At 46.5% G+C, this 17361-nt stretch overlaps 1 protein-coding gene across 1 annotated transcript in view; it reads left to right on the forward strand.

Annotated features, from left to right (window-relative positions):
* Wwp2 (WW domain containing E3 ubiquitin protein ligase 2) overlaps nucleotides 1-17361 on the forward strand; it is a 121276-nt gene that overhangs the window by 50606 nt on the left and 53309 nt on the right. The window contains exon 6 of the mRNA XM_055621071.1: nucleotides 1312-1405. Within this exon, the coding sequence (XP_055477046.1) occupies nucleotides 1312-1405 (94 nt within the window). The remainder of the gene's footprint in view (nucleotides 1-1311; nucleotides 1406-17361) is intronic.

Below are 17361 nucleotides of genomic sequence, written 5' to 3' on the forward strand. Positions count from 1 at the left end.
AGATAGATAGATAGATAGATAGATAGATAGATAGATAGATAGATAGAGATTTATCTTACACAAAAACAAAACAAACCAGGCCCTGTGCCGAGCTTTGTTTTACTCAGATTGTTAGATTATTTTTGGTGTGTCTTTTGTTTGTTTGTTTGTTTTGAGGTTGTTTTGTGTTCATTTTTTGACACGGTTGACAGCTCTGGCTGTCCTCTTTCTTTAAAATGTCTGTTATTACATAAAAGAATTTATCATGTGGGGCAGATGTGTGGCGGTCAGAGGACAGCCTGTGGGAACTGACTCTGAGGGCTCTGAGGATTGAGCCCAGGTTGTCAGCCTTGGTGACAAGTGCCGTAACTCTGGCAGTACTCGCTCTCCGGCTCTCCGGCGCTGCTTTAGTTTTCACTGGTACATGTTTACAGTACTGGTTCCATGAGGCCATTTTCGTCACCGTGTGAAATGTGCTTCACCCATGCTCCACACCCCCCCCCCGTGCTCCTCCACCTTCTCAACATTTTCTAGTTCGTTCCTTTGTTCCCAGAGTTTCCCTTTCGCCTTTATGTCATACTTATATGTATAATTTTTAAAGATTTATTTTAAATTTTGTGGCACTTCTGTGCATACGCCACATGTGTGTAGGTGTCCCCAGAGTCCAGCAGAGGGGCTCTGGAGCTTGAAGTACAGATGACTGGTTGTAAGCCATTTGACGTGGGTGCTGGGAAACGAACTCTTGTCCTTTAGGAGCAGCAATTGTTTTGAACCACTGAGCCATCTTGCCAGCTCCATATATTTATAATTTTCTGTTTTTTTTTTTTTTTTTTGTTTGTTTGTTTTGAGATAAGGTTTTACTGTGTAGCTCAGGCTGAACTTGAACTCACTGTCACCCAAGCTGGTTTACTATGACGTCCTGTCTCAGCCTCACCGAGCTGTTGGAGGGCCTTTTAGGTAAAGAATGACATGATCTACTTTGGCTTTACGAGCTGTGTTCGCATTGTGGGAAATGCCCCTATTCTATGCACTCCCTTGACCCCCACCCCTTTGAAAGGCTGCAGTTCGTCTGATGGATAAGGCAGGCTGCATGTTAGTGACTGGGATGTCCTTGAATGTCGTAGAGAAGAGACATTGCTTCCCAGGTTTGCGCTCCATCTGTGTGATCTCACGTGATTGTCTCAATTCTTTATACAATTGAGTGGGTACAGCTCCCAAGATGTCGCTGTCCCATTGAATACAGAGGGTGTTCTCTGCCTGGTGGCTAGCTCTCAAATGAGGGCTAAGTTTCTCAACAGTTCTATCCTTTCTTATAATTAATCCCTTTTCCAGGATCACAGCCACCTTCAAGAGACCCCAGTGGGACAGCTATAGCCCCAGAGCCCCGGCAGCCCCCCAGCACAAACTGCTTTGGTGGCAGGTCCCGGTAAGTGCCCCTTGTTGGTGAGACGGTCCTGGGAAGGCACTTGAAGCTGTGGAGAACACACTAGCAAGTGGCAAGGAACTACACATTAGAAACTTAGAAATTTCTCTCCACTGATGCAGTCTGCTGAGGAGTTCTCGAGGGAGAACAGGACTCCGAATTCTTAGGAGAGTCAGCAGTACACTGACATTGGGGCTGGCTGGTTGGCTTTTTGGGTAGGAGAGCACCTGTTGAACAGATCTTGACCTTCTCTTACTGGTCAGGGGCTGCGGTGGTCACAATGCGTGGAGAACATGGCTCTTTGGATGTAGAATTTTCTGACTGCATTTCTCTTTTGGGGGTTGGCTGATGTTTCCCATGGTTGAAACCTTTTAAGCTGAGGGTCTGAGTTCATTTATACTTGTTATGCCTATTGTGGATGATGTAATTATGTTTACTATTTCTTCTTATAACCTGTATTAGTGCTCTATAGTCATTTCCATGGCAACTGAATTCCTAGGCAAGAGAATAGTTTTAAATGTATTGGAGAGATGGTTTAGTGTTTATTACAGTGTACAAAACTCCCAGACATTATCAGGGAGAGAATCATATAGATGTAGTTTGTGAATATTGTCTTCTTACAGTGGGCAAATTGCTATTTGAAATCTTCCCAAGAAAATACAAAATAGTGCTTTTGGGAAACTGAGTTGTGTTCTAGCCGGTACCCACAGCATCTGACAGATAACCTCGTAGAGGTCAGCTTTTGAACTGGTTTGTTTGCGGCTTTTGAAGGTTAAGGTGACCAGAACGTGTTGGCAGCTAGAGAGAGTGGACATATAGACATTTGCCCTTTGAGACCATAGTTTCACTAGAAGCTGAGATCCATTTCCCTAGTTTTACCTCTCCGTGTTCATACAAAAGCATCTTACACTGAAGCCCAGTCACATTTTCTGTGATTTGCTCTGCTAGGTGGCTTGTGTGTAATATATAATTTGGGTTTGTAGGATCAGGACCTGTACTATGCTTGGCATTGCACATGCATGTGTGAGGGCTGAAGATCAGAAGGCCTTGACTTTCCTCAGGTCCCTCCAGCTAACGTTAGTTTGAATCTGCATTTGGACAGTTTTTCCTCCCAGTGACGTTCTTACTGTGACCAGTTTAGGACATCCTTGTAATTAATAGTTTTCTGTCTCCCTCTGGGACCTGTCTTTTTTGTCCTGCTATGACGAAAACCTCTTAGATTTATTAGCTCCCTTGCCTTGGCATTAGTAACCCCACAAAGATTCTGGGAAGCCTGTCCAGTCCAGAGTCTCTGGTGAGCTCTGGATAGCTCATGGGCTGTGTCTGCAGACAGCGGATCCCAGAAAGGAAAAACAAATAAACTCAGGCGGGTGTGAGTCTTCTGGGAAGCCCTGGGAGGGCCAGGGGAAAATGAGGAAGCAGAGCTGACTGGGAGAGAGGGCCTCTGGGACCTGAGCCATGTTCTCAGTCACTGCTGTCTACTGCCACCCCTTCTTCCTTGGAGGTGACCAAAGCTCACTTGGAGACGTTACTCTGTCAGCCTGAAACAGAGTTTAGCACCTTTATGCTTCCCTTTAAATCTGACTGTAGTCTCATCAGTGTTGCTGGGAAGGAGAAATGAGTAAGTGTAAATCTGTTTCATCATTCAGTGGTAACAGACATAGGCCCTGCTTCTAAGGAGAGCCTTCAGGCTGTCTTCCGAGCAGTTGTGTTCATGGACAAGTGTCTGGGGCATTTTCAAGAAGTAATTATGGAGATTAGTACCATCTAAATGTGCACACCGATGTACTGATTATCTCTTAATGAAAGTGACATTGTACATTTCCTTATTCATATCTGTTTATTTTATAGCTCGTCATTTGGCATTTTCTCTGTAGGAGCCAAGGGAGAGGAAGTGTATCCCAGAAAGCTGAGTAGAACTAAGAGTAAGAAGCCTGCTGTCTGCAGTGAACACACTGAAAGCCAGGCTCACTGTAGTCATGGCAACGAAAAGATGGAAATGCACGATATCTGATACCAAGGACTTTAGAGCAGAAGGACACCAGGCAACAATCACAAGTGCTAGTGCATACACACCTAAGTGCTTATACACAGCACACCCATAGTGCGTACACACCCAAGTGCTAGTGTGTACACACCAGGACATCCACAGGGGTCAGGGGCATCCCTATAAGCAGAATGTTCTGCGTGGACAAAGGCAAGGACAATAAGAAAGGTCGGCTCACTGGGGGACGGGAGTCTTTTGGTCATGCTGCATGGACAATAAGGGGAGTGGTCGCTGTAGCAGCCCTCATCCAACCAGCACCTGCCTGTGTCTGTTTTGTTTCTTTAAGAACCGTTTTATGTCCTCAGCAAAGTAGAGCAGCGGCATAGGCGTTCTCCGGCACCCCCGCAGCCCACGATCAGCCTGTGTTAGAGGGGACACCAGGTGACACAGCATTGTCACTCAGAGGCCACTGTTTACGCTGGGGCTCTGGCTAGCTGGTGTCCATTCTGTGGGTTCTGACATTCACATGTGTGTCCACCGTTACAGCCTCATGCAGAGTAGCCTCTGCCCTGTGCTCCATTTAGTCAGCCCTCCCTGCTCTTCCAGCCCAGCCCTGGCACTGGTCTTTTAATTGTGTCCATGATTTTCCTTTTCTAGAAGTATGTGCGCTGTGGACCTTTTTTCATGTTAGTGTCATTGACTTAGAATACAGTCGGTTTCTGTTTACTACTGAATAGCATTCTGTTGTTTGGATCCAGCACGCTTTGTTGATCTATTAGCTTACGGAAGTGTACTGTAGTTGATCCGAAGTTTTGCTAACTATGAACAAAGCTGCAGCTAGCATCAGCTTCTCAGCAGTGCAGCCTGTACTGCACACAACTTTCCCAGACGGGAGGCTGGGAGTCTTCCGGTCACTGTGGAGGAGAGCTACATGCGAGTGTCTGGCCCAGTAAGTACATTTAAGACTAAAATCTGAAACCAATTGAAAGGATTTCTTTTCCTCAAAGAAATTTATACTTTACTTTTATTTTTTCCCTCAAGACAGGGTCTCACTTTGTAGCTCTGGCTGTCCTGGAGTTCACTATGTAAACCAGGATGGCCTTGAACTTAGAGCTCTGCCTCCTGCGTGCTCGAATTAAAGGCGTGTGTCATTACCTGGCTGAGTCAATCCTTTCAAGTCTCTACAGTCTGGACCCAACCAAGCCTCCACATGAAAACATGCCACCCTGACTAAAAAGTAAACCTACTTCAGACCATTCGGACGCCCTCCTTTCAGCTGCTGGCCTCCTGTTCTTGAATCTGTGTGGGCCTCACCAGGATGCCTGGTAGTGATGGCGCATGCCCTTAATCCCAGCACTTCGGAGGCAGGGGTGGATCTCTGAGTTCCAGGCCAGCCAGGGCTATACAGAGAAACCCTGTCTTGAAAACAAACAAACAAACAAACAAACAAACAAAAGAATCAGCCTTAAGCAGTGGTAGAATAGAGATGAGGCAGAAAAAAACTTCAAACTACCTATATGTAATCATGGAAGAGACTGGGGGATGAGGAGGAATAGAGGGGGCTCTCAGGCTCTTCAGTTGTGGTGTTGTTCATGGAGAAAAGGAACCTTAGAGAAAGGGTATGTGTCACATTGCCTGCAGCGTGGGCTTAGGTGCTGGGCAGGTTCCCTGAATGGTAGTGCTGCTTGGTTGAGGGCAAGGCCATCCTTCTGAAAGGAGGCAGAGGAGCGAAAGCCATGCTTCAGAGGCATAGCCTCAAACACTGTGTTCTTGGGCACAGGCAACAGTGCTGAGATAAAGGTGACCGCAATTTAGAATGCAGGACTGCTATTCTCGGACGTCTCAGCTCTAGACATTTGTGGCTAAAAGGGAACGATCTCAAGAGAAGCCAGTGAGCAGAGCGTGGGTCTTGGAGGAATGGCTCTTTAGTCAAAACTTGGGCAGCTTGGTGTGTGTGGAAAGATGAGAACAGGGCTGACTGCAGATGCTCTGAGCCGACATGGATGGTAAGAAAAGCAGCTGTGGTCAGACCTTTCCTTCAGGGTTGTGTCGGACCTGCATAGCTCCCCTGTAAAGTACCAAGGTTAAAGGAGGTGGTAATTTGGGGTTTGGCTTAGTGACTGTCTTTGTGATGGCCGACTTAATAGCCTAAATAGAGCTACTCCTTTCAAATGCTAAAACAATTCTGTATTTGAGGCCTTTTTTCCAGTTTGCAATAGATAAAGATAACCACAGAACTAAAACTTAGAATCTTTATTGCTCTACTATTCCATGAAGCTATGTTGCCTTATTAGAAATTCAGTAAAGACGCTGGTTTCAGTATTCTTTTGCCTCCCATCTTTCTATTTATTTACTGATTCACCTCACTTGGTAATCCGCCTCCAGCGGCCAGTGACACCCAGACTCACTCATGCTACCTGCAGGTTTAACGAATGATCCAGTCCTTTTCAGAAGCATTCTGTGCCTCAGAGCCTACGATGGCAATCTCAGAGAATTCCTCTTTTTTCCTTCTAATTTCATTCAACCTTATTATTTTAAATGAAGTGGTTCTTGGGAGGGTAAGGCCACTGTGAGTACCAAGCAAGACCTCATCTTATTGCTCCTCCTCAGAAGTTTGATTTAGTCAAAAAATTACAAATGTATTCCATAAAAGTGGAGGACAGTATTAAAATGGCCATTCAAGAGAGGCTTCATGGAAAAAGAGCTGAGGAGGCATAGGGCTTAGGGATTGAACATTGAAAGACTGGGTCAGGGACAGAGAGTGAGTGTTGAGAGTGTGTCTGTTGGGTGGGGGCAGGGTGGGGTGCCAGGGATGTAGCCCAGGCCCTCTTGCATGCTGGGCAAGCTGCTTGCCGCCCAGCAGCACCCCCAGACTCTTTTTCTTTAACACTTTTTCTCCTGAGAGTTACCTGGCTGGAGGAGTAGGCTCACAACTGTCTGCAACTCCAGTTCCAGGGGATGTGGTGCTCTCTCCTGGCTTCCATGGGCACCAGGCACACATGTGGTACACAGACACCCTGCAGCACAAACATTCATACAGGACAAGAGAAAAAAAGGAAGATAATAACTAGGTAAAAACTCACTAAAAATGTTATGTTAAACATAACAAATGAGACCTTGTAAGTTACGTTCTCCGATTTCACTTGCATAACATTTGAGAAATGGCCACATGGCAGGTCGGCAGTGGCTTGGGACCTGGGGAAGGAAACCTGGGGCAGTGGGAAAGCTGGCTGCATGTCCAGCTTGTGGTGGTAATCACGTCACATTTGAGATAACTCATCAAGCGATGCCTGGAAGAAGGATAAATTGTACGGTGAATACATTATATCTTAATTTTAAAAAGTCTTCGAAACTTATTTTTGTGTTTATGGTGTGCGTGTGCCCACATGTGTACCCAGCATGTAGCTGCCTTGGATCTCTTGAAACTGGGTTCACAGATAGTGTGCGCTGCTTGATGTGGGTGCTGGGAACTGAACCAGGACCTACAGTGCTCTTAACTGCTGAACCATTTCTCCTCCTCCTAATTTTAAGAATTGTACAGGAAATTCTTTAGTTGAATATTAGTGAAGCTACCTAGCTGTAGCTGCTGATTGATCCACTTGGCATTGATTTCTTTTTAAAATTTCTTTTTAAAAAAAGTTTGTGGGTTTTTTTTTTTTTTTTTTTTTTTTTTTTTTTTTTTTTTTTTTTTTTTTACATCTGTCTATCTATCTTGTGTGTTTGTGTGTGTGTCCCCACATGCTTGGTTTCTTGTTCTACACTGTGGGCTCTAGGGATCAAACTGAAGTCCTTGCGTAGGGCAGCAATTATCTTTACCCACAGGAATATCTTACTGATCCTGCATGGCATTCATGCCCCCATCCAGTTAAGGTCAGTCTTTTCAGAGAGTCTTTGTACTCTAGGTGGTATTTCTTATGAAAGCTTTTAACTGATCTTAAAATAAAAGAAACACATTGGTGACCATTTGTAACTTTGTACAGTCAGTTGGTCTGGTGATGTTCTGTGTGATTCTTGGTATCTTTAGACTCATTTCCATCCTTGTGCTTCATAATTTCTGTCTGTCCTGCCTGTTTGGTTTCCCTGAGCAGTTAGTCTAAGATGAGAGCAGGAGTGTGACAGAGTACCACTGTAATCCTAGCCTTTAGGGGGACCCAACAGAAGGATTGTGAACTTGAAGCCAGGCTGGCTTTTATACTGAGAACCTATTTCAAAAAAGAAGAGAGAGCCTTCTCAAAAGAAGCCTTCAAAACAAGCAAACAAAAAGGAATCTTAGCTGGGTGGTGGTAGTGCACACCTTTGATTCCAGCACTCGGGAGGCAGAAGCAGAGGCAGAGGCAGAGAGGCAGGCAGATCTCTGTGAGTTCGAGGCCAACCTGCTCTACAGAGTGAGTTCCAGAACAGCCAAGGCTACAACATAGAGAGACCCTGTCTCAAAAAACTAAAAAACAAAAAACCCGAAAAATAAAAAACCCAGCCTCTTGGTGAGTTGAAGTTGTCTTTGACTCATCACTTGGTAACTAGATGTTACATTCTGAGGTTGGCTGTGTGAAGAGCAAGCCGTGCCCCATCCACCCCCTATGTGCTTATTTTCTGTTAGGTTTTTGGTGACTTGTAGCAGTCCTGTGCATTGTATCTACTTGGTGTGCTACAAATGGTCTTTGAAGGTGAAACATTTTATAACAGACTGGGGACAAAAAGAAATTAATGAAGGTCCAAAGTAGGATATGGTACAAATACTTGTTGTTGTTATTATCATTTTGTTTCTCTTTTAGGATGATTGTCTCTCTGTCTCTCTCTGTCTCCCTCTGTCTCTGTTTCACACATGGTGTACATGTGGAGATCAGACTAGTTGCAGAAGTCAGTTCTCTCCTGCCACCAACATGGGTTTCAGGGACTGACCTCAAGCCGTTGGGCATGGCAGCAGATGCCTGTACCTACTGAGCCGTCTCACTGGCCCGTTCAAGAGAGTTGCCATTTTTGCCTTTAGAATTTTGTGTTTATTACTTTCTTCAGGTGCCGGAGCTCACACCCGGGGCTTGGCTGAGCTGCTTCACACTTCCACTGAGTTGCCGTCCAGCGCTCCCCACCCCCAGTTTTTGTTTTCAATTAAATCATAATAGTTTTCTTTACTTTTAGAGAATGATGGACTAGAGAATCCAAAGGAATTCCTCCTCCTCTTCCTTGGTTTGTTGGTTTTCTTTCAGGAGGAGGTGTGCAGGGGGACTGGACTGAGCGCTCAGTGCCACGGCCAGGCTGTGTGCACCTCATTCATCTTTGTGGCCCTGGTGGAGCCCGGGACAGTGCCTTACAGCACGTAGCAGCAGCTCACTCAGTGTTTGCTGAGCTGAAAGAGCCTTGTGTTCTATGCTTCATCTGCCAGGACTTCAGGGTGGGTCTTGCCTACTGGTTTACATTCCTTTGTGCCCCAGCTCTGAGGTGTGAGAGCATGGATCAAGAGCACGAATGGAGGGGACTTTTTTTTTTTTTAACTCTCTGGCCCAGGCTTTGACTCCCTTTCACCAGTGTGGGGATCTCACAGTCTACCCCATTCTTCTTGTTCGTCTGGTGCCTTTCTTCCTGTGCTCGATATTTCCATATTGAACATTTTTCATAGACTTTTTTCAGATCCCTGCAGCTATTGAGGTTGATTCTAGACTGAGATGAGTTGCCGAGCCTTGTTTCAGGAAAGGATGTATGAAGACCAGAGTCTGAATCTACCAGAAAAGAACATTTCAACCTTTGCAGAACAGTCAGGTCTCCTATGTAGTTGTCCAAATTCTTCAGTGCTTATTGGGCCTTGAGAGCATGTGCCTCCCAAAGGACAGTGGTCCCTGCACTGCTGTCTCTAGGGACGGCAGGGCATTCCAGAGAGATGCCCTGGGAATGCCAGTGAGATGGGGTGCCGTGCAGGGATGTGCTCACGTTCCTACCCAGCTGTATGTTTGAGAATTGGTGTTGCACATCCTCCCACTTGACACCTTCTGCCTGTAGGCCAGGAATGATATGTCAGGCCTCTGGTGTGCTGAATCTCTGGTTTTCTCTTCTGCCACATGCTAGAAAAAGCACTTTGCTTAGGGATGGGCCTTGTGTTGCTTCATTTTATATAAAATAACAGTTCACTCTATTTTGCGTCAAAAGACTACTGTGGAATGGCTCTATATTGTGTTTGTATGAGGAACAACTACCATCTGTGAGGCAAGCCTGGTAACTTAACAAAATATTAGCTGGGTGGTGTGCTACATCCTTACAATCTATGCTGGCTAGTTTTACGCCAACGTGACACAAGCTAGAGTTATCAGAGAGGAGAGAACCTCAATTGAGAAAATGCCTCCAAAAGATTCAGCTCTATGGCATTTTCTTAATTAGTGATTCATGGGGGAGGGCCCAGCCCATTGTGGGTGGTACAATCCCTCAGCTGGGACTGCAGGGTTTGTAAGAAAGCAGGCTGAGCAAGCCATGGGTAGTAAGCCAGTATGTAGCATGCCTCTATGGCCTCAGCTCCTGCTCCAGGTTCCTGCCTGGAAGAACATCCCTCTGAACCCTGCGGCCGCTTGAAGCCTTTCTTAACCATTATGTAACAATGTAATACACACACACACACACACACACACACACACGAGAGAGAGAGAGAGAGAGAGAGAGAGGGAGAGAGAGAGACAGACAGACAGAGACAGACAGACAGACAGGCAGGCAAGCAGAGACAGGGACAGGGAAACAGAGAAAACTGTGAAAATGTAATGTGTGATCAGGGTAAATATTTGTAATAAAGATTGGACTAAAATACATGGCCTGTGGCTGTGAATGGCCACACCGTCAAGTGAAGTCAGGGATTGCTTGGTGGAGTACAGCCGACAGAGCTTATGTAGCTGGCGCTGTGGAAAGATGTGAGCACTTATGTTTCTTACGTTTCTGGGCTCGTTGGCTCACAGTGGGTGACGCCACGCCCACAGGTTTTAGTCATCAGGGTACGGTAGTGTTGAGAGGAGAGGTCGCTTTAGAGATTGTGCCTACCCTGGTAGGTCTCTCAGTTCTTGCCTGTGACTGTGAGCTGGCCCTTGCTTGAAAACTACAGTTAGAGAAGAACTTGCTAAATCGAAGTAGGGCTCGGAGCTGACGTGGACACAGTGTGAATCTAGTGACACAAGTTACGGTCTTAGATCACTTCACACTCTGTTTAGGGTCAGCCTTTGTGGAGAATAGTACCTAAAGCTGTAGTGTAAAATTCTGGCCTTCAGCAGAAAGGCCATTTCTGTTTTTCTGTCTCTCTATCCCTGTGCCTGTCTGTCTTTCACTCTCAGGTTAGAGTTTTACCAGTCTCTGAGTCCTGGGCACAATGTTTGTCACACCTCAGTCTTCCTAGTAGCTATAGGCATGTGCCTTGTGGGTAGATTTCAGTATTTAAAGATTGAGGGGTGGTGGTGGCTGTGTTGGCCAACATCTACAAGCATACAGATTGCAGGCCTGAGAACGCTTCTGGTCCAGTCACTTGCTTTTCTCATTCATTCAACCACTGTTTCTTAACTGCCCCCGGGAAGTCAAATTAGATGCTGGGTATGCAGGGTCCAGAGACAGATACAGTTCCTCTTTCATGGACCTTATGGAAGACAGATGTTAAACTAACAGAAACAAAAACAATGACAAGCTTGCAAATCAAAGTACCACAGTGGAAGTGGTGAGGACTTGGGATGTGACATGAGAGTGGAATCAAATTTGCACTAGATGAAGCACATTCAGACCCAAGATTTGGCTTTGGGTCAAGAGTCCAAGGAAGGGTCTGCAGGTAAGCAAAGGCGCAGAGACCTGTGTTTTCCTTGGTAGGTAGGCATGGGAGCAGCTGGAGGACTGTCCATTGAACGTTTCTTTTCTTCCCTCCCTCCTGCTGCATGTCTACCTTTGTGACTTGTCATGTCAGAACATTTAGAAATAACATACTGTGTCCCAGTGTAGCCGCCTCCCACTAGCTCCGGGGGACCGATCTCCTGACCCTCCTTAGACTCTAAGTTCCACTGACACTCACGTCCCACAGGTAAAGGGTGTAACATCTGGCATGTGACCTACCTAAAACTTCCCATATACATTCAAGTCACTCCACATAAACCCACTAAAGGCCATGTAAATCTAGGGGGGATTTCAGAGAGTGAGGAAGTCTGTCTGCATTCAGCACAGACGCCATTCCCCACTTCTTCGGGCCCTTAGTCCGTCCAACCTGGAGAGGTAGAGCTCTTTGCATACAAAGTGCCAAATTCAGGCCTGGGCAGTTCCTTCAGGGTTAGAGCTGTCAGCCAGGGAGGCCAGGTTAAGATGCACCCATGCCCATCAGGAAGAAGAGGGCTCGGGTAGACCTGTGGTGGTCCAGCCCTCTGCGGCCAGCCCCTGCAGATGCCGCTTGTGTGTTAGTGGAGGTTGGTGGCCCGCAGGACTATTCCTGTGCAGTGTCCCACGGCCGTTAGTGCAGGTTCTGACGCTCTCAGCATCTCACATGCTGCAGTCTCTTCCCAGGAGTCTTGCCTTTGCCTTCCCCTGCTGTGCAGTCACTTACACACTTCCTTTCTGGACCTGAGCTCTCTTGCAGGCTTTGCAGAGTGATGGGGTTTCTGATCATCGAAGTCTAACGTGCAACCTGGAAGTAGAGTAGATGAGGGAGAATTAATTCTCTCTTAGGATGAAAGTTAGTCCGGTAAAGTAGCAGTCGTTGAGAGGACTGCTGCCTCCTCGAGGCTGAGAAAAGTCAATTGTTTTCTCACTGTAATTTAGAACGGTCTCGGCAGCAGTGCTGCGCCCACCTCCCCTGTCCTTTCTGAGGCTGGCAGCTTAGAGGTGGGGTGTAGAATGGAGCTGTCAGTTACTATGGGATGACTCAGATGGTCTTCTTTTAGCTATAATTTTGCCTTCCTTGGTTCACCTCTCTGCCCACCTCCGTTTTTTCTTTCGTTTTTTAAATCTGTGCTTGAGTGAGGAGCTTTGAGGAGAACCTGGCAGAGGAGGCTTGCCTATAGCTGCTTCCTGGAATGGTAGAGGTGCTCCTTCCCCATCGCCACTTGGCTCTCTCCCTTCCTCCCTCCCTCTCTCTCCCTTTTTTCTGTCTCCTCTCTGTTTCTATTTTAAGTGCCCCCCCCCCCCCCCCCCCGATTTTCTTACTGGAAACTGGCCCAGCTCCATTTATTTTTTTTTCCCATGCTGCTATTAAAAGACAACGAGCAGTTAAGAGTCTGAGGAGAGGATAGTATGGGGCAGCTGCCCTCCTGAAGCTAGTGCCCAGGCAAGTATTGACTCTGATGGCTCAGTATGGATCCATTTATTAGGCTGTTTTAGTGTCTGTGCTTGTTTTGTTGAGTTGGAGGAAAGCAAACAGTTGTTAGCTCCGTAAGCTTCTCTTTCCTGCACCAGTGGACAGAGCTGAGGTCAGGACCTTCTTCCTGATCTGTGTGTCCTACTGAGATTGAGCGGTGTGCTTAGCATCTGGAATCCTGCCAGCACTGCGCTTTGAGGAATACCCACATTCACCAACAGAGTTTGTGGGGCAAGGGTTTGCTTAAGTCACAATCCCATCAAAAGTTCCTTCTGTATGTGTGGTGTCCTCCCTTGCAAGTTACCTGCCCTCTAAAACCTGTGCATACTTTTTTTTTCTCTCTTAGTGAGATAGTTCTGTAGTGACTGAAATATACAAATTATCATCATTATTATTTTCAAGTTATGAAGTAAGCTGGGCACACCTTTAATCCCAGTACTTGGGAGGCAGAGGCAGTTGGATCTTTGTATGTGAGGCCAGCCTGGTCTACATAATGAGACTCTGTCTCAAAATAAAAACACAAACCACAACAAAACAAGAAAAATACCTTATTGTAGTTTAGTTTGCTTTTAGGGTGCTGGTCATTTTCCTTTTGTTTATTTACTGTCTGCACTTCTTTGATGAAGAGATTTTACTTTGAAAATGTTGAATTAGCTTATTGTTGAGTTTGAGAGTTTATGTGTTCTAAAGAGAAGTCCTTTTGTAAAGTTCTATGTTTTCAGTCTGTGGACTGTCTTTTCATTCTTCTTTAATTGAAAAAAAAAATTATTTTCAAGACAGGGTTTCTCTGTCTAGCCCTGGCTATCCTGAAACTCACTTTATAGACCAGGCTTTCCTTGAACTCAGAGATCCATCTCCTCTGCCTCCCAAATGCTGGGATTAAAGGTACCAGCCACCATGCCAGCTTTTAATGGAATATTTTAAGACTTACTTTTAATTATGTGTAGGTGAGTGTACTTACACGTGGGTGTGTGCATAATGAGTGCAGGAGCTGGCAGAGGCCAGAGGCACCGGGGCTCCAGGGGCTGGGCTTAGAGACATTTGTGAGCTGACTAACACGGGTGCTGGGAACTGAACTTGGGTCCTCTGGAGGAGCAGCAAGTGTTCTTAACTACTGAGCTATCTCTTCAGTGTTGTTGTTGATAAAATGGGTGCTGAGCTATATAATGTTTATTATTAGTCCCATAATTATTGCAGTGGTATTATTTAACCCACTATCACAATAAGACACAGATACCTGTTAGATTTTATAATTGCCTTATTTACCTTGGGCTGGGCAGATATTTCACCTCCGCTGTCTCAATAACCTCACCATCTACTTCCCATCCCCCAGCCAATGCCATCTACCTTTAACCATTCCAATTTGGGCTACCTTCCATCCATAATCTTATTAATACTTGCTTACATTTTTTTATCTTGGTGTTTTCTCCATCCACACCATCCTTGGGGTACTCCCCCCCCCCAACACCCATGTAGTTCCTTCTCCATGTAAACACATCGTGACGTCCTTCTTCCTCCTCTCTTCCTGTCCTTCTGTCTGTTTCCTGTGATTCTTCTGAACCCAAAGCTCAGGAACCTTAGCCACACCCAATCTGTTCTGTCCCGGTTTTAGGCCTTTAATCAACTAATCAGGAATAATGTCTTAGGCAGCTTTATACAACAAGGATAGGGCAGTAACCAGATCTTGAGGGCCAGTAATTAGCATCAAAATAAAGCATCAGACCAACCCCCAACACTCCAGTCCAATTTTTAAAAATTATTTATCTGTGTATGTATGTATGTGTGTCTATCTCAGAGTGGTCAGGTGTGGCAGTCAGATGGCAACTTGGGAGTTCTCTCCTTCCACCTGTATGTGGGTTTTGGGGGGGTGAACTTGGGTTGTCAGGTTTGCAGAGCAAGAGCTTTACCTGTTGAGCTACCTTGCAGCCCATCAAAAGCCTTTCTTAACATTTTATTAATTTACTTGTTATTTATTTAATGTGTATGTATGAGTGCCTGCATGTATGTTTGTGTGCTGCATGTGAGCCTGGTGGGCGCACAGGAGACTGGAAGAGGTTATCCGATTCTCTGGGACTAGAGTTACAGTCACCTGTAAGTCCCCACACCACGTCAATGCTGGGGAAACAGTCCTGGGGTGTCTGGAGGAGTAGCCAGGGCTCACAGTTACGGAGCCGCCTCTCCAGGCCCTCATCTTTTCGTTCTTGGTAGTGTCTTCAGAAGAGCAGCATTGTGGGGACACACACATGTGTTGGAGCAAAACCACAGGTCACTGTGTTTCACCATGGTGTCAGTTCCTCGGGCTCCGGGACTGTTTGGTTCCAGTTCTAGAACAGGGACTAGAGCTAACAGTTGAGTGCATTTAGCGACCCACGTGAAGGGTGGAGACAAGATGTCCCAAGACACCCAAGGCTTTGGAGTCCAGGTGCAGACAAAGTTTCTGGTGAGCTGTTGCCTGAGACCTCCTCGCTTCAGAACCACTTTGAGGAGTGTGGCGAGAATCTTGGGCACTGGCATTGATTGGCATTCCTGGATGGCTTCAGTTCCTGAGGGCGGAACTGAGCTAAGGACATTCAAGGAAAGATTTGTCAGAATAGAGCTGAGTTTCTATATCGGGGCAACTTGAAACCATTGTGGAGTTTGGCCCAACTAGCATGGTGGGTCAGCCCTTGCCTCACTGCCTGGGGGGCTTTGTAGAACCTCCTTGCTCCCACAGTGTGGAGGGGGATGAAGCCAAGGTTGAAGTCATGGGCAGAGCTGAAGCCAGGCTGTTTGTGGCAGAGGCCAGCTCATCTCCTCCCCATTGCCTAGCACTATTTTGGCCTGTGGTATGTGGTTTCAGCGAGTGGGCCAGTTTGTAATCACAACACAATCACATCTTTTAAGGGTTGAGTGAGCAAGCCAGGAGAGGAAACTGCTGAAGAAATTTTCCTCAATTGGTAAGGCCTTGTCTTCCTTCCCTTTGAGGGTCCTAGTGTAAAGAGGGAGAGGGGGGGGGAAGAGGTGGGGATAGAGGAGAGGGAGGAAGAGAGAGAGAAAGGGAGAGGGAAAAGGGAGAGAGAGGGGAGAGAGAGAGAAAGAGAGAGAGTTTGTTAGTTTGGTGTCTGGGGGAGGTGGTGGCAGTTGGCCCCAGCAGGGAGGCAGCAATTCTTGCAAAGTGGTCCCAGCTGCCCCTGATTTATGAACTAATCCCGTCCCTGCTCCAGCCTGTCATTCAGGGTAAACTGCTATCATTAGTGGTTAAACATTTCTGAAAGTATTCCTTCTCTGCTCTGACCACATGGCCTTTCGTGGAAGAGAGGGAAGGAGGAGCCAGGAGAGCCATGAGCCCCACCCTGTTGTCCACACCCAGCTGCTTTACAGAAGTGACAAGGACCTTTGGCCCTGGAAGTAGTCAGGATTTGTCAGAGCCTGTGTGTCTGACAGTGTCAGATGCTGCCGTGCTCCCTGAGGACAGAGGCCTACCCCGAGGGCTGTGGGTTACAAACCAGGGAGGCATTGCTGTCCTTGTAAGGGGATTCCTGGCTGGACTAACCTCTGTTAGCCATTAACGTCTCCGCACACTCCCACCCTGAGCCATGCTGGACAGTTGCTGCAGACTGCCATTCCCCCGGGACGGTGCTGCTCTTTCTGCTTTTGATGAGCGCTGTGGTGAAGCCTCAATATGACATTTCTTCCCACCAAGTGGGGGCTTTGAAATCCTTTTCTTTGACTGAGGTATGGTTGACAGCTTTTGAATTATGAAGTTGGTGCAGAGAAAAATAAGATGGGATGGGAAAGTCGGAACTAAGCCCTTATCTCTGTGGTTAGCTGTGCCCTCTCCGCTTCTATGACCACACTGGCTTTAGGTAGCATGGATTCCAGAGCTTTCTGGGTCTTGCGTTCTCTCCTTCATTCTCGCTCACTTTTCACTGTATTTGTTTTGTTTTTTGAGAAAAGGTCTTGCTATGTAGCCTTGGCTTGCCTGGAACTCATTTTGTAGATCAGGCTTTGCCTCTCCTTCTTCAGTGCTGGGCTTACAGGTGTGTGCCACTATTACCAACTTTTTTTTAAGATAAAATCTCATTCTATAGCCCATGTGTGGTATTTGCTGTGTAACCCTGCTGTTCTTTAACCCTCAGCAGCTCAGCTTACTGAGTGCTGGCATTATAGATGTACGCCACCACATGTGGAACACACACACACACACACACACACAAACACACCAAGAACAACTGTTCTTTCTCTTTAAGAAATTTTTATGGTTTTTTTTTTCCTTACCAAAAGCATGCAAGGTCAGAGACGGAAACTAGAAAAGTCTGAGAACACAGAGAGCAAAAACAAAGCAGCCTTACTCCCAGATCCCCAGATATCACCATTAGTGTTTTGATTTATGTCCATCCTGTCACAAGAATCTGTTACTGAGCCAGGTGAGCTGGCACACATCTGTAATTCCAGCACTCCAGAGGTAGAGGCAGGTGGGTCTCCGTGAATTCAAGGCCAGCCTGGTCTACAAACTAGTCTAGGACAGCCAAGGCTACATGGAGAAACCAAATCTTGAAAAACCAAAAAACTAAAAAGAATCTTTGACTAAGAAAGCCGTGTCGGGTGGCTCATAACTGCCAACAACTCCAGCAGTTCATTGTGCTGTAGCAGGCCTGCCGACCCCAGCCTGCTCCCAGCCTGCCGCAGAGGTACTCTCAGCAG

Source organism: Psammomys obesus, unplaced genomic scaffold (assembly GCF_907164565.1).
Source record: "Psammomys obesus unplaced genomic scaffold, mPsaObe1.curated_primary_1811, whole genome shotgun sequence".
In the NCBI taxonomy this organism is placed as follows: domain Eukaryota; kingdom Metazoa; phylum Chordata; class Mammalia; order Rodentia; family Muridae; genus Psammomys; species Psammomys obesus.